The sequence below is a fragment of the Catharus ustulatus genome, chromosome Z (genome assembly GCF_009819885.2).
Source record: "Catharus ustulatus isolate bCatUst1 chromosome Z, bCatUst1.pri.v2, whole genome shotgun sequence".
NCBI lineage: Eukaryota > Metazoa > Chordata > Aves > Passeriformes > Turdidae > Catharus > Catharus ustulatus.
In genome coordinates, this window is record NC_046262.2 from 10,407,134 (window position 1) to 10,425,216 (window position 18,083).

Consider the following 18,083-nt stretch of genomic DNA (forward strand, 5'->3'; position numbering starts at 1 on the left):
AAAGTTTTCTTTTCCAGTATCAGGATACCACACTTGGGTAAAACAACACAGGTGTTTCTCCTCTAACTTCTCAACTCCCCAATCAAGTAGCAGTCAACAGATACCACCACGGAAAACTCAACAGGATCAGAAAACTGCAGTTTCCTGCATTGCACTCAATTACTCTTGATTTTCAGCTTCCCTCAAATTCTGAGTGTATCCAGATAAACAGAAAAATCAATTTAAAAGAAGGTAGTGCACAAATAAACCTACACTGAAGAGAAATGCTGAAATTGATATTAGTTCCTATATTAACACTGGTGACCTAGAGCAGACAGGGTAGGAAGTAATGACAAGTTCACTAGACTCACATATAAACACTCTGCATGACTTTGTATCTACTTTCTAGGCACTTGTACCCACCGTGACACCAAACGGGGGAGTTGGAATACAATGAAGAATTAATTTTCAGGTTTCCCATTCACAAAAATTTGTGTAATTCCACAGTTTTCAAAACAGTATTTTCCAAGAAGTTTCCTATGCTAAAGAAACAAATCACATCCAAAGTTTCAAATAATTCTGAAGTCAGGTGAAGCTTCTCTGTACAAGTTCAGGAGGTGTATCTTTAGGTCTTCCAATAGGAACTCCTCCTATAATAGTACACTGTCTTGGGTTACAATAGAGAGTGTGATAAAAGGTATCTGTTCTATCACCATCTGCTGAGGGTGGGGGCAGTGATCCTTATCTCAACGGCAGATATTCTGCTAATGGGCCATCAACTGAAACCAGGCAGGGCATTGTTCTTTATCTTTTCACAACCCATCCTTCCTCCAGCGAGTCATTTTTTGCTAATGGCCATTAAGTCCCATTGTGTGACTGATAAAATTACTGCATCCCATTGGAAGTTGCTCCAGCCAGGGGGAAGAGCACAACATTTCTTACCAAAATAAAAACAGAGGTTTTGGGACACTAAGGTAGCCCCTTTCTCCACTGGACTCCTCCACATCACCACTGGACCTCCAGAGGGAAACTGCATCTTGTACAGGAGCACTGCTTCAACTGAATCACATCTGTAACTGCAGGAGGATCCAACCACCATTTAATGGGACTGCTACCAACACCCTGCCTGACGGGGTGTCAGGTTGTACTCTGACTTTGTCAGGGTTTAGAGTTTGTTTCTTTGCAGTATTGTATTTATATTTCAATTTCCCTGGTAAAGAACTGCTATTCCTAATTCCCATATCTTTGCCTGAAAACCCCTTGATTTTAAAATTATAATAATTTGAAGGGAGAGAGTTGACATTCTCCATTTCAAAGAGAGGCTCCTGCCTTTCTTAGCAGACACTTGTCCTCCAAACTAGGACATACATGTTTTTATTTCATTATTCCTTTAGCAGAAGTAGAGAATCAGGTGTAAAAACTAATAAATACTCTTGATTAGAGGGATGGAGCACCCCTCCTACGTGGAAAGGGTAAGACAATTTGTTTTGCTCAGCCTGGAAAAGAAAAGGCTTTGGGGTGGCCTAACTGGGACCTTCCAGCACCTGAAGGGAGTTTATAAGAAAAATGGAGAGAAAAAAAGCTTTTTACAAAAGCCTGGAGTGACAGGACAAGGGGGAATGGCTTCAAACTAAAAGACAATAGGTTTAGGTATTAAGAAATTCTACTGCGAGGATGGTGATGCACTGCCACAGGTTGCCCCGAGAAGCTGTGGATGCCCCCTCCCTGAATGTGCTCAAGGCCAGGCTGGATGGGGCTCTGAGCAGCCTGCTCTGGTGGAAGGTGCTCCTGCCTACAGCACAGAGCTCAAAACATCTTCAAGGATCTTCAAGGTCCTTTCCAATCCAGGCCATTCTACAATTCTATGACTCTTAAGACGGTCAGGTTTTTTAGCTGAAGAAATTATGAATCAAGTATAGAGGAATAAAGTAAAGTAGAATAATACATAATACAGATACCTGTGGTCCAGCACAGCTGATCTTGCAAACGTCACAGTAGTGGATCTGGGGTGGTTTGGGAGGCTGTTTTGGTTTCAGTTGCTTATTTTGGAATGGTGCCTTCTTAGTAAAGGTGGTCCCTGTCCAAGCAGCTGTTGCAGCGGCAGCAGCTGCTGCTGCTGCCGCCTGTTTCTGTTGCTGCTGCTGCTGCTGTTGGTAATAGGACGACGCAGCTGAATACACTGCAGCTTCATAGCCAGAATAGGAGGTACCTGAAAAATTAAAAACAAATGTTACATAACCATATATAATTTATCAAGTACATAATACACTAATTCAAATCATGCTGCATAACAGTTGAGGGGCAAGCCAAGATATAAGTAATTCACTGAGATCTTATCAGGCAGTCTTGAATTTGGCTTCATGGTTCACAGCAGACAAATAAATAGCCACCAATTGTGTCAGAATATATTCAACTCTAGACACATCTTTGCAGACATGCAGTTAAGTTAGATATATCAAAGCACCCCTAGAGAACATATTAAATTTCCTGGAACATCTGGTAAGATTGGGTATGATGGAAGAATTTTAGTGAAAGATTTAGCAAAGGTCACATGAAGCAAGCAATCCTTGTTCTGGTACAAAGAAGATGCTTTGCTCATTAAAACCTGGTTACACAGTCCTTGATTTCTAGCTGAATAAATCAAGGACACCAGGCTCTGTCTCAAGGAAATATTAAAACCCCTTTTTAAGCAGGAAACAAAACAAGACAAACTGTAACATGTCAGTTAATTACCATCTATGGCTATGAAGTTAACATATTTTCATCTTTAACTATGTTTTGGATTCCTAAACATTGAATAAGTCTTTTCAGCACACATTTCTCATGCCATTTTGGGTCAGGACAACCCAAACTTAAAAGATTTATACTGAACTGTTCCTCCCTGTCTTTGTAACCGCATGCACCCTTCCCGTTTCCTGGGAGTAACATCTGAGTGGATGCATTCTCTTACACTTTATATTCTGTCTTTTTCTTTTCACCTTACAATAAGTGACTGCTTGGGTAGCAATGCCAGCCCTTTGTATATTCTCACATGTAACAAAATAAGCATGTAAGACACAAAATCTCTTTTAAAGATACAACAAAACATTCTGCTATTGTAATGAATGAACTGAATGAATATATCATAACAGACTATAATATAATTGACCACCAACTGCTAAAATTCTGATTGTTCAAAGTCTGTTCTGCAGCAACTGCAAAGATCCCAGTAGGAAAACATGCAAAATTCTTACCAGAGTAAGTCACTGCTGTTGTGCTGTATGTCGCACTCTGAGTATAGGATGGAACAACAGTGGCTGCAGCTGCCACCGGCTGCACAGTTGAGGACACCGGATATATGGAAAATGTTGTTGTTGCTGGACTTGGGGTGGCAGGTTTTATAGCTGTCACTTGCCGTGTTTGCTGGGCTTGGGTGTACTGAGTTGCCCCTTGGCTATATCCTGCTTTCGGAGCTAATGAGGATACAAAATACAAGTGTACAAACATTGACGTGTTTTAGTCGAGTGAAATGCAAAGCATACTAAGAAAAAAATAACATTACGCTTGTGAACAAATGTGTAAAAAATGGGGGCTTGTTTTGGGAGTTTTGTTTCATTTCTTTTGCTTTTTACTGTTGTGCACTGGACTGCTCTATTATCATGGCTATGCATTGCATACCATGTAACCAATCAAGTCACAGCAGTAAGCCTTAAATTTACGTATTTTTAACTGTACTATCATGTTTTTAACACAGTTTTAAACAACCTTCTTATCCAATAGTTTTACTAGAATACTCCAAACCAAAGCACATCTAAACTTTCCTCTTAAGTCTAGGTTAAAAAAAACCAGCAGGATTCACATTTTGTAGCAATCATAATATGAATAATTAGAGAATGATATACATTAAATACCTAGAGAATTGAAAGAGTATTTTTAAATGAGTTACTGTCTGAACACAACACTGATTATCTCAACCTACTTCAGCAAGATTTCTAGAGAAACCAGTAAGAACTTTGCCTAGAAGTCTATTTTCAAGTGTTTTTATGTCCAAACCTCAGAGGCAGCTGCATATGGCAATGCCACAAGCGTTGAAGTATCAGGCATAGAAAAACTTCCCATATAATGACAAGAAATAACATGACAAGACTTAAACAAAAAAAAAGAAGATAAAGTGAAACAGCCAAACAACTATTTTTAAGTCTTAGTCAACAAGAATGAGTAATGAGAGCAGCTTGATTCATGGCACCCACCTGTCTGGTAATAGGACTCAGCCACCGAGGGTTGTGGCTGGGCAGCAGCAGCCACGGCCGCCGCGGTTGCGGTTGGTTGCTGATAATATTGTTTGCTGTCGTAAGCCACAGCCGGGGCAGTAGATCGAACGTAAGAGTAGGAATCCTAAGGATTCAAAACAGAGAAACCACCTGTATGTACGTAGCTAGAGTAACAGAAGTGATCAGCAGAGCCAAATTAACAATGTATTGGCTTCTGGCCTACTCAAGGAGAATAAAAACTCCCTATCTACATGTACAGTATATACACATAAATGCATTAGAGAAATTAAATTTAGTTTCATAGATACTTCAGGCCTGAAACAACCCTAATAGTCTTTTACAGACTCAATACAGGAATTATCCTCATGCTATTAATCCTTTCTCTTCTAAATTACTTTTGAAAAGCATGTACAGTAATTTCACAAATATAAGCCGCACTGATTATAAGCTGCACTTCCGGGTGTCGGTAACTTTTTGTTCTTTGTCCATGTATAAGCTGCACCTGATTATAAGCCGCAAGTTACAATACAGAGTGTGATAAAAGGTATCTATTCTATCACCATCTGTTGAGGGTGGGGGCAGTGATATTCTGCTAAGGGGCTATCCACTGAAACCAGGCAGGGCATTGTTCTTTATCTTTTCACAACCCATCCTTCCTCCAAGGAGTCATTTTCTGCTAATGGCCATTGAGTCCCACTGTGGGACTGATAAAATTACTGCATCCCATTGGAAGTTGCTCCAGCCAGGGGGAAGAGCCCAACATTTCTTACCAAAATAATAACAGAGATTTTGGGACACTGAGGTAGCCCTTTCTCCACTGGATTCCAGAGGAAAACTGGATTTCTCCACATCACCACTGGACCTCCAGAGGGAAACTGCACCTTGTACAGGAGCACTGCTTCAACTGAATCACATCTGTCACTGCAGGAGGATGCAGCCACCATGGAATGGGACTGCTACCAACACCCTGCCTGACGGGGTGTCAGGTTGTGCTCTGATTTTGTCAGGGTTTGGAGTTTATTTCTTTGTAGTACTGTATTTCTATTTTAATTTCCCTAGTAAAGAACTGTTATTCCTAATTCCCATATCTTTGCCTGAGAGCCCCTTGATTTCAAAATTATAATAATTTGGAGGGAGGGGGTTTACATTCTCCATTTCAAAGAGAAGCTCCTGCCTTTCTCAGCAGACACCTGTCCTCCAAACTAAAACAGCAACTTTCTGCTCTTTGTCCATATATAAGCCACACCTGATTATACGCTGCACTTCGGGTTTGGACCAAAATTTTAGTCAAAACGGTGCGGTTTATAATCGTGAAATTACTGTCAATAGTTTTTAGTGACTGTATCAGACTCCATTTCTGTAAAATATTAAGAAAAACCACCACGGATGTCTACAAAACATTAATTTACATGGCCAAATAAATTCTCAGGGGTAAAACATGAGCCTGTATTGACTTTAAAAGTCTCATCATTAACAACATTTTTCTTGGTTATTTTTTTTTTAGAGTATGAAAGTAGTACTTCAAAGCCTTCCTTACTTTTTGGTGTATCAACTAGTTCATTAGGAAACTATAACCAGGCTATAAAGGCAAGGTATGTAGCTCATTTGACACCTTTACAACTCAGCAGATCTCTAGTAAGCTTAGAAGGGGATGACCTGGAAGCCACCATATGCATGTACATACATTCTCTCATCCTCATCCTGTTTATGGCAAAGCCCAAAGAGTTGATAAACTGAGGGGGAGCATGAACGACTAGAGTTGAAATATACTAATGTATTAAAATTGTTTTTAATTTCAAGAAATACAACAACAAAATCTTTTTTCATGCAACCTGTGTAAACAGGAATTACTTTATTTCATTTAGAGGACTCTTTTTTTCCAAATGTATCAAATAACTGACCTCATAATATATAAAACATTAGTGAATCTATACAAAAGAATTGAGAACATGCAGAAATAACACAGTCTTTTTAAACAAATCAAAATGCTAATCAGAATCTAGATAATGCCCTGATAAATTCAGGATTAAAAAGTTGAAAAATTATTATAAGAAACACAGTATTTCAAGATGAAAGGGGACAGAAAGCAAAAGCCCTTTTGCAAAAGCCTGCATCCACAGAAGGTTAGGCAGGGATCTCAGAAGAGGATATCCAAGAACTACCCACAGGGTAGTTTATCTCCTAAGACAGTCATCTCTCCTCACAGGCTTGATACTAGACTCCCGTGGCACCCAGAAATCTGACAAAGGAACTGTATCTAGCTCTACTGAAAATTCTTACTGGAACAATCTTTTCAGCTCCATGACCCAGTTTACTGCACACCAAGCCAACATCTAAGCTAACGAAAGACAGTGCTTTTCTTTATAGCAGCAGTTTCACAGAATGACATGTTCTTTTCCCAACAGGCTTCCTCTTCTCCAAGCACCCTTTAAAAATCACACAGCAGGAACCTACCTGGTAATTCTGTGTGGTGACAGGAGGTGGTGGTGGCGGAGCTTCTTGTTGCCGCTGCGTGTAGCCGTAGTCTGTAGCTGTGTGTGCCGTGGGATAGCCACCGTAGGCAGCAGCCGTGGCAGCAGCCGCCACGGCCACCGGGGCAGGCCTGGCCACCGCCACCGTGGCTGCAGCGGGGGCATAGGCTGCAGTGACCGTGTGTGCCGCCACCGGGGCCTGGTGGACAGTGTAGCTGGCAACTGTGGTTGGATGGGAATAGGCTACACCCGAAGCTGGCTGCTGGCTGTATTGGCAGAAGACAGTAAGTAATTAATCCAATGTAAAAAGCTAATGCCTACACATTCCAAAATACCAGATTTGATTAATACTTTGCCTGTTCTACAGACAGATCTGGAACAGCCTTCTACCTGTGCATTCTCTTATTTAATGACTTTTATTAACCATCTTCCATCCCCATGAAAAAGGTTGTATGAGTCTTAAATTTCTGTGGATGGACACATAGAACAGATTCACAGAATGTAAGGCACAGGAAGGGACATTGAGGACCATAAGGTCCCAATCTCCATGCCAACTCCTAGACCAGATCACTCAAGGCGAATGCTGCCAGGGTTGGGATACCCACAACCTCCCGAGCAACCTGTTCCAGGTGTCTTTGTCACTCTCAGAGTAAGGAATGTTTTCCCAACATCTAACCTAAATGTCCCCTCTTTCAATTTGTACCCATTACTTCATGTTCTAGCTCTACAGTTCTTAACACTTCATGCAGATGATTATTTCATTAGGGGGGCATTTGTGTTGAGTTTTCTCTAAGCAGTGGAACACAAGTCCTTTATTCAAAATAATGTGGCAGGCCCAAACTGCGAGATTTTCCAGACTGGCAAGCTTTAAATGCTTTAATAGTTCAATAAAGTGACACACCTGTCAAATTAAGAAAAATGTTACTTTTCTGTGAGAACTTATTGGTGACCTGTACTAGCATGAAGTTTTTCATTACATCATATTCAAGCAATGAAATTTTAAAGACTTCCACGAAAATCAGTTTGGAACTTAGACACGCGTATCTGATAGGGGACTTCAACAGATGGTTAGCATTATAGGAGCTGGCCCCACTTGCACAAGCAGAAATCTGATGTGACACAAAGCATCAAAAGCGCAGACAATCATATCGAGCAAGAAAGCCACTACCAGAGATCTGGCAATCTTCCAGACACATGCTGAGACTAATCTGTCTCTCTAAAATCTGCAGGTAGGACGCTAATACATGGTAATTTACTAAAAATCCACAAATATTAACAGCAGAAACAAAAAAATTATTGATTCAAAGGTTTAATTTCTTGAACAGAAACTAGAATTATTGATGTGTAACTCTGCATGATGTTGTCCAATTATGATGTAGAACTGTGGATTATGATTAGAAGCTTAGAATAGTTATTTTGATTTTTAAGCAAATAAAGTGAAGCAGGTGAAATACAACTATCTGGAACAATGACATGTCATTGATAGTTCTGATCTTTTTTGTACATTTCCTACACTGCTGTTCAATAATAGCTGTATCTATGTACTTTTAATTTCACAGAAGACATTTCCATAACTCCCTTGTGTTCAGTCATTTTTTCTTACTTATTTCTAGAAAACCTGATTTTGTCATTTCAATTACAGCAGAACCCACTAACTTTGAAGAATTAAAAAAACCACACACATGCAACCTCTTCTCCTCCCTCCAAACCACTCTCACAGCAAAAACAGAGAAAATTTTACTACTGATGGACTTACATGCCTGACTCTACTTTCTTCCCACCATACGTCCCTCACTGTTTAAAAGGCTACTTGCACTCTCTAATTCTACTTCAGTTGTGAGTTGTACTTACAATAATGTCTTAAGTTATTTTCAATTATTAACCTAAGAGCAAAAGAAAAAGACCTAAACCACTTTAATGTAACTCCCATCACTGCTTGTGACAACTCCTCGTCTGTGATGATTGCAGGAAAATTTTCTGTTTATTTAACATGAGAAATTGGACTCCATCACAAAATTCAGGAAGACTGATGTATGATGGCAGAAGGGAATAACAGTCTATAAAATTAGGCCTCATTATATACATAACTAACAGTACGGAAGTGTAAAATAGCCACAAAATCTGAGGTAATTATGGTCATATACATCTACTAAAACCACATTAAACTGAGTAAACAGACAGCAGACTGCTTAACTGACTGCAGCTGAAAACATCAACAGTCTAATACTGCAAACGAGGTATGTCTTCCTTCACAGTTTTCCTACTCTTAGTCTTCCCTTCTCCCAAATCCTGGCTAAGCCATCTTATTCCATCCCTAGTGCTACTTCTGCTACTTGTCAAGCCATTCACTGCACTGATTTAACTTACTAATCTAGCAAAAAAGGATATGCAGCAGAAATGTTAAGAAACACAGCAGCTTAAAAAATAGGTCTGCTGAGAGTCAGAATCCATATTAATTATATACATACTGGGAAACGATCAAAAAAGGGAGGAGAAGACTTAGGCAGAAACACTAGCTTGGCTTTTCCATGTTTCATCAAACTTGTGTTTGTTATTGTTACAAAATAAGATACAGTGCTCACAATACACTACAAAGTAACAGTACCAGTCAATTTCGCAAAGCCCTTTTGTTCTCAGAATATGTACAATTAAAGATACCTGATAGTTTTTAGTATTTAAAATCGTGTAGAGATTATGAACATTACCAGCAGAACTATTAAAAAGATTATGGTACAAACAATTTCATTTCTTGCACAACTGAGCAGCAAAATTCCTTGTCATGGCATAGAATTAACTGCCCAAATAATTAGATTTCTAAGGCTAATACAGGTTCTATGACCATGTTTATTTTAGCAAACCTGTTCCCCTTGCTTCTGCAACATCATGCAGAGCTAGTGATCGAGTTTGCAAGACTGCAAGAAAAGTATTCCAGAACTGACTGCCTCTTCCTTTTTGAAAGTTGTGTTACATTTTATATTACAGAAATTAATGGTGACATCTCTTAAATTTGGGACGTTCTTCTCTCCATGGTCCTACTGAAAACCTTTAACATTAAGACAACCGGCATTTAAATGTAATTAATTTACATTAAAATATTCTTGTGCCAACTTCTTCAATTAAATTACAAGAGTTCTGTCCAGACTTGGTGATTAGTGCCTCATCACGTTTGCAGAGATGAACTTAGCCCCTCCAAGATTATTTTGCCAAACTTATTCCACTCTCCCTTCATCTGTGCACCTATCTTAATATTATCTGTTTTTCTCTGACTACAGATGGCAAGAATCTCATGCGTCATTTCATACGAAGTTTCAGCTGTGCCACCCACTCTGCTCCAGACAACCGCTTTCTTTCCCAGCAGTCTAGCTTCCTTTGAGCAGATTCGTGTAAAGTTACCTATACACTGACGCTATTTTCCTCACATCAAATAGCACAGCATGCCACACTAATAGAAATACTAAAGTCACAACCGATCCCTAGTGAACTCCACTGCAATTACTGTTATTTGACAATAGTTCTTCTAATTCTACTCATCACCTCTACCAGCTCCCTCTCTACAATTCTTTTACTAATATCTACCTTAAGCAGTCATTTTTCATATTGCATCACATCAAGGATTTCATCTTAGTCTTGATAAATAAGTCTTCAAAAGATCTAGGCACATCATCAAGTTATTAAGGCATCAATGAAACAGTCTGTCAGCTGAGGATTGGTAACAAACCACATGCATGTTCTTCACCGCATCCCTGCTGTACTCATACGAGTTGCTCTGTGTGAGCATTTTCCTGTTTTTAAACTTCCACATCTATAATACTATTTCCTCTTCTCAAACAACGTCAACTCTATTCAGAAGTTTCACACCACAGTGTATACTTAGCTTGTCTTCATCTTCCCCATTGTAACTGAATAACTCCAAGAAAATGAGAGGTTAACTCTTTATTAGCAACACTGAATTACTGTGCACAAGTATTTTTTGTAAAACACCCTTGACTCAAATCTTTGAGTATAATCTAATTTCTACTAACACTAAGGATGGGAAATACCAATCTCTCTGTTGCATTAGCATCAGCACATTGATAAGAATTACTGCAGTCAACTGTGACCATGTATCTTTCTCCACAGTAATCTCTAATTCCATGATAATCTGATTTCCTAGGGCTGGGGTTTAGGGGACATTCTGTCTCTCAGTCTAGAAAAATTCATCCCAGAGCAAAGGCCAAAGCAAAAACTGGCTTATCCACATCGCTGTCATGTGCACAAAACTCCTTTCATCAGATTCAAGTAACTTTTCTCAGAGCAGGTGCACGTTTTGTCCTGATACCTTTTAAATTGGATGTCAGAGTAATACAGCAGCTGTTTGCATGGTATTGACATTGGACCCCATTGTGTACGCCCAGAACTGTCATTCTGAAATACTACAGTATTTCAAAATATGATCTAGTTTGCAAAGTCCCTATTGTAAACACTGAGGCACCAAACAATTATGAAGATCTTCCTGCCCAACTCTACACCACAAAAATCAAACAAGCTACAGCATAGCTTTACAAAAACCAGTGTAATTCTAGGTAGATTCTCAGCCTGGAAAATTCTACCTTGAACATTTGACCAAGCTATATTAAAACATCAGCAACAAGATGTCCACACCCTGAGAACAAGCTCTCAAAACAGAAGGCATTAGCAACCAATACTCTGTATATCTTATTAGAATGACTAGATTAATTTCATAATTCTGTTGGCAATTTCTCTTGTCAGAATATTCAAGCAGCAATTAACAACTTTCCTGAATTGTCTAAAGTAAAGACCTTCAGCAAGAACACTGTAGCAGTGTTTTTGATTAAAAAAAACAAAATGTGGAGCTAGAAAAAAAAAAAAGCTGGCAGCACATTTAAACAGTCAGAAGTTGCAGAGAGCAGAAATTACTGGTCAAGAGCAATTAATGAAGTACAGGTGTCCACTTGGCAAAATGCTGTTCTTCAGCTCCACAACCACGCGTTTGACTAACCTAAACAGCCATATAAGGTAGATTTGCAAATAGGTGGCATTATTCCCCAAAAAAGTTTAGATAAGAACTTGTTAGATGAAACACAGGAGAAGTTTTGTTAGTTACTTCCCAACAGCAACACTGAAAGAAGATCTGGATTACCTACGAATGACACAGTATTAAGAACAATTCTGAAACAAATATTGAAATCTCTTCTGCAATACACTTATGTCTTTTTTCACTTGCAGCTACTGCCTTTTTCTAGGTGCAGGCTTTTTTGCTTGAAATTACATGGGAAGTAGAAAACTTTATTTTTTTTAATGTTAGTAATACAAAGAAAATACAATGTTTTGATATAATGCTATCTTTTTGCCAGATAAATGAAGATTGTAAGATACTTTATTTTCCACATTAAGGTATTTGCTGAGTAACTAATGCATTAAGAAATGTGATAATCCATCTGGCAGTGGCAATTACTGTCAGAGGAATAACACATTTTCAGAGAAAGGTAGCTTACTTCCAAGTAAGATATATAGCACATGAAGGGTATGCATACAGGAAGCACATACAACATTCACTGTAAGACCTGCTTTTCAACACACTTGATTCATTTATTTGAATTTAAAAAAAAAAATTAATTGTTACTCATGTGCACATAATCTGGTCATCTTCAACACTGCTGTACTAACAAGCAACACATTCCATCTTTGTTTAGGTTGCTGAACACTGAAAACGCTCTTCCAAGAAGCAAATAACATCTCTGATTTTTCAGCTTCAGTTTTCTGATGAGTGCTGTTTAAATACACAGTTAGGATCTGGCCTAAAACCAAGCATGTCTCTACCCGAAAGACAGTATTCCTCAGAAATTACAACTTGTAAAACACATTTCTTGCAGGGTTTGGCGATTTTTATCATTTATCTCCATGCACAACAATTAAGCTAAGTTCTAAAATGGTTCTGAAAGTACAAGTATTTTGAATGAAACCTTCCACTAATTAGGATGTATTTTTTTATTTGTACCTTTTAAGAACATTGGAACATTTTAGCATTCAGGAAACCATATTTGGTGAAATCTAAGTGCTAGGTTTCTCAAAGTTTCACAGATTATTCTATTAATAGCAGAATAGGAAAAAAACAGTTTTGCAGCTCTTTCAGGAACAGGATGATTGAAACAAGTATGTTCTAGTTCTATAAAAACTGTTAGAAGCAGTGCAATCTGCTACTGCTTCAGATCCTAACCTAGGAAGAGGCACTCCTGAATAACTGGTCAGATGACAATTCAGATGTGCTAATGGAACATGGACAGAGCAAAGAAAACCAAAATTAGAATTAACAGGGGGAAAAAAAAGTGAGTTTTATTCTCCTAAACACATTTGACAACAAAGAGCACAAAATGGCAAAATGAAGCATCACACTACAGTAGAGTGTACTTTACCAGTGACTTTGCCTCTATATTTCTGGAGACTGTCACTCACTACAAGCATAAGATTTTCAATATTTGAGTATCTTCTTACAACTTTAGGAAAATTACTTTTTTCCTATTCTTACAAATTTGCAAACATTGTAATGCAATTCATTAGGAATCCAGAGAGGCCTGAAGGCATGCAGATGTGCTGTACCCTCCTGAATTCTGCTAATTTTCAGCAGTAACACATTCTGTGGTTCAACAACATAAAGCCTAAAAAATGACAGGGATTTGTAGCCATTTTGAGTTTTCCCTTCCACTTCCTTGTTCTAAAAACTTCTTTGCATCTTGCCATTACAAATTATGGACTACCAGTAGATAGGTAAACCATATACTTATCAATAACTCACTCACCTGAAAGATTAACAGCCTTATGTTTTCAAAACACCCTTTCTTCTTTGATAATCTCTACATTTAGTCTCACAACCTGATTTTAATCCAATCAAATTTGCCATGTTTTGTTACTTGCATATACTGCAGGTATCTTTAACAATGGTGTAATAATACATGCCTTGTATCAACTCCTCTTTGCTCAGCTACACACAACAGAAAGCCGACTGCCTATACTGCTTTATTTAAAAAGTTTACTTTTTTCAAGTCTATTCAACAGCCTTGAATGGTAATACACAAAACAAAAAGAACTAAGTTTGAAAGGCTACCCCTGCTTAAAAAAGCAGCAACTATTAACATCATCCCAGTCAAAGTTACAGAATGGCAGAGATTGGAAGGGACCTCTGGAGGTCATCGAGGGTCCAATCTCACTTAGGCAGTGTCACCTACAGTCAGACGCCCAGGACTTTATTCAGGCAGCTTCTGAGCATTACCAAGCATGGAGACTCCACAACTTACCCAGGCCATGTGCACCAGGACTCAGTCATTCTTGTATTTAAAAGGTGTATCTTCACATTCAGAGGGAACCTCCTGTGTTTCAGTTTGTGCCCACTGGTCCTGGCACTGAGCACTACTGAGAAAAAGTCTGATTCTGTCCTCTCTGCATCCTTCCTTCGGGTATTTATACTTATTAAGATCCCTCTCACCCTCCTCCAGGCTGAACAGTCTCAGCTGTCCCTGCCTTTTCTCATTAGAGAAATGCTGCAGACTCCTCAGCTGCTTTGGTGGGCCTCTTGGGCTCTCTCCAGATTGTCTCCAGATCTCTCCTGTACTGAAACCCAAAAACAGACACAGGATTCCAGGTGTGGCCTCACTGGTGCTGTATAAGAGGGGAATGATCACCTCCCTCACCCACCAGGTAATACTTTGCCTAATGCATCCCAGGATGCTGTTCTCCTTCTTTGCTGCAAGGACCCCCTGCTGGCTCACATTCAAGTCTGGTGTCTCCAGGACCCTCAGGTCCTCTTCCTTTCCAGCTGGGTGGCCCACAGCATATACTAGTGCATGGGGTCATTCTTTAATACTGAACTTTGCAGTTCCCCTTGTTGAACTTCCCGAGATTCTTGGCAGACCTTTTCTCCAGACTTTTGAAGTCCCTCTGGATGTCACTGTAACCCTCTGGCATGTAAGTCACTCCTCATCATTTTCTGTCATGAGCAAGCTTGCTGAGAGTACACTCTGCCCTAACATCTGGACTGTTAATGAAGATGCTAAACAGAAAAAAACGCTAAAATTGGCAAGTTCTCCATAAAAGGAAGGAAACTTCACTAGTATGGAAAATTGTACTGAATTGTTAAAACATTCTGTATTTCTTGCCTTAAGCTACTACTTTGCTTTTCTACCACCAACAATGTAACTATGCTCTAAGCTACCAGTGTTGTATTTTCGTTGCAGACAAAATTTCACACATAATTTAACACCCCACAGTTAAACCTATAACCATCAACCCATTCTGAGGATGTAGCTACAAAGGACACGACCATACCATCAACAGAAAATCTTCCCCAAGTGCTCAGTTCTTAAAGACAAGCACCTGCTGCAAGTATCAACCAGCGACAGGCTTCCCTCCTTTAAATGACAAAAGCTTCTATGACTAGAGGCACCTTTCCTCCTCATTTGCCACCTTTTCTCTCTCCCTATTACAGCGTATTGCAATCCTGGCATACAACTCATGTTAACAAACCCAGAGCCCCTTTATTAACTTTCTAATGTCTCCTTTGAGAGTGTGACTTCACAGATTTGAAAAGAAGTCTATCAAAATCCTTTCACAAAAAACAGTACTGGAGACTTCTTGTGTACATCAAGTTAGAACAGCATGTTTCCCATAGCACTTAATGCTAACATTTGTTGACCAAAAGAGAATCAGCTTCACATAGCTCTGTCATACTCAGTGAAGTCTCTTCTGCTAAGAATTATGTATGTGTCAAGATGTGATGGAACACAAGAGAGTACGACTAAAGCAAGCATTCTGAGTTTTTAGCTTCATCCTGTGGTAAAACAATGATTATTTTCACTGCTCAACTCTAGTAGTACATACTGCAGAAGAAGTCCTAGCCACTGTTATCCTACCATCCTGTTTTCACCAACATAAGACTCAATTATGTTTAGTGATACCTTAGCTTGGTCTGGTATGCCTGTGTGAATTACAGCCTTAACATCTCTGAAAGACTCAATACTTTCCAAACCAGTAACTAGATGAAGAGTTAACTGGGGCAGATACTGAAGACAAAAGTAATTAGAAATATCAGCAAATGTGAAAAGAACACTCCACCCCCAATCAATTCTCAATAGCCAACTCATCCATGCATAGCAATTCACTTTCTTTTGTTGTTCTGCACCACTTGAATATGCTGTAAAATGGTGCACTACATTTGAATTCCAAACCAGCTGTAATTGCAAGAGCTCACTTCCATACTGCTGCCTAGAAAATTGCATCTTAACCTGGACTCACAGGTACTGTGGTCTGCTCTGAACTTGCACTGCTAAAATTGCCTTTATCTGCGACAGCTCACCACACTCAGTAATATTCAAGCTGCTTGAAGGCAATTCAAAGTTAACAAATCATTCCTAACTACCCAAGCATCTCCCATCAGTGTCCCATCTCATTAGAGCAAGACTGACTGTGAATGCCACCAAGATGAAACTCACAACACTTAAAAGATTCTTATCTTTTTAGCAGAAACCAAAACTGTAATACAAGCTCAATTAAATGAAACCATCACATTTGCACACTTCTCTGTCCAAACATAACTCAATGCCCCTATCTCTCCATCTGCATTTTAAGCAGCCAATTTGAGATTAAAAGCATAACTATACCTCTCTCTAGCACTGAACCAGTAATGCTAATATTATTTTACATGGGAAAGACAAGCCACTATTAGGATGTTAATTTCAAACTGAATGGTCACACAGTGGCTCAGGTGAGGTACAGAGCATGCACACACAACAACAAAGAAGACTAGTATCACCAAATTCCACATTTTTTCAGTTTCCTAAACAGATGAATTAGTACAGTCAATTAAATAAGTAACAAATGAGATTTGCATCGCATGCAGGTCTTTGGCCCCAATGCCACCACTAGCAGAAAGAACAAACTGTAAAGGTCCTGTAATGTTCAGAGAAATTTCCTACATTACTATTTGCATAATCTAATGCTTCTCTCAGTAAACCACGATATTATTACTGGATAGTGCACACAAAGAATTTTAAATTAGTAGGATAGCAGGAAATTTTATGCAGCAACAACACTGAAAGAAACAAGAATGCTCCTAATATATTATTTACAGGTTTAAGGGGCATTTAGCTCTTTTGCTGTCTTTGATTAAATAAGAAACAAGATTTCAAATATGTTTTATGGAAATTAGCATTTATAAACTAATAAAGACAGTAATCTATTCTTCTTATCTAGTCAATTGAAGGAACTTTACTGATTATACTGTTACAACAGTAAATATCATCAAGTTCTGCATGCCTGTCCTGATTTTGGCTGGGGTAGAGTTAATTTTCTTCTCAGTAGCTGGTTCAGTTCTGTATTTTGGATTTAGTATGAGAATTATGCTTGTAACACAGATATGGTTTAGCTCTTCCTCAGCAGGGCTCACTCCCAGTCAAGAACTTTTTAATTTCTTGTGTTGGGCCAGTAAGCAGGTGCACAAGAAGCTGGGAGGGAGCATGGCCAGGAGAGCAGACCCAAACTGGCCAAAGGGATATTCCATGCCATAGAACATCATGCATGCATATATAAACTAGGGCAAGTTGTCCAGGAGCTGCTGATTGTTTCTGGAGAACAGGCTGGACATTAGTAGCAGGGGATAAGCAATTGTGATGTGCATTGCTTTCTTCTCTTGGGTTTTAGTCCTCCTAGTAATTTCACGAATACAAGCCGCACCAATTTGACTAAGATTTTGCTCCTAAACCGGAAATGCGGCTAATAAACAGGAGCGGCTAATATGTGAATAATTTTCTGACATTTACAACCTCAGAAGTGCCAGCCAGAGTGCCGACCCGAGCAGCTGCAAAGTCGGCATTTTGCGATTGTTACAAATCGCTACTCTGTTGCACCGCGGGTGGAGCCTGGCTGCTTGCAGGCAGTACGGGGGGGCGGGGAGAGAGGAGGGAGAGGTCTTTCCTTCCCTCCTCTGCCACAGCCCGGAGAAGAGACGGGGGGGCCCCGCGCCGCCACTGCCGCGACTCGGGGAGGCGGCGGGGGACCCGGGCCAGCCCTGCCGTGGCTCGGGAAGGTGGTGGGGGGCTCCGTCCCTGCCTGCCACCACAGGGCAGCGCCGGGCTGTGGTGACCGAGCCCAGTGGCAGCGGCGACTGGCCCCCAGTGGCCCCGCCGAGCGGCAGCGCCAGGTTGGGCTACCTGGCCCCGTCAGCAGCCCCTAGCGGGCCGAGCCTGCACAGCCCAAGCCGAGCCAGTAAACCCCACCCTGCCGCCTTTCTGTTACTATTTGACAACTTTGTTGCACGCGTGTCCTCGCTGCGAACGACAGAGCGGCTTATACGCGGGTGCGGCTTATTTATGGACAAAAAACGAAATATTTGCCA

General features: G+C 39.9%; 1 protein-coding gene and 1 non-coding gene across 3 annotated transcripts in view; both read right to left on the reverse strand.

Moving 5' to 3' along the window:
- ZFR (zinc finger RNA binding protein) overlaps window positions 1–18,083 on the reverse strand; it is a 46,353-nt gene that overhangs the window by 22,744 nt on the left and 5,526 nt on the right. For both annotated transcript variants that reach the window (XM_033085580.1, XM_033085581.1), the window contains exons 3-6: window positions 6,684–6,966; window positions 4,209–4,353; window positions 3,213–3,431; window positions 1,938–2,188 (exon numbers count right to left, since the gene is read on the reverse strand). In XM_033085580.1, coding sequence (XP_032941471.1) covers window positions 1,938–2,188; window positions 3,213–3,431; window positions 4,209–4,353; window positions 6,684–6,966 — 898 coding nt within the window. The remainder of the gene's footprint in view (window positions 1–1,937; window positions 2,189–3,212; window positions 3,432–4,208; window positions 4,354–6,683; window positions 6,967–18,083) is intronic.
- Window positions 9,473–9,610, reverse strand: LOC117011126. Its single transcript, XR_004420866.1, has one exon. It is a non-coding gene; the product is annotated as a small nucleolar RNA SNORA66 (small nucleolar RNA).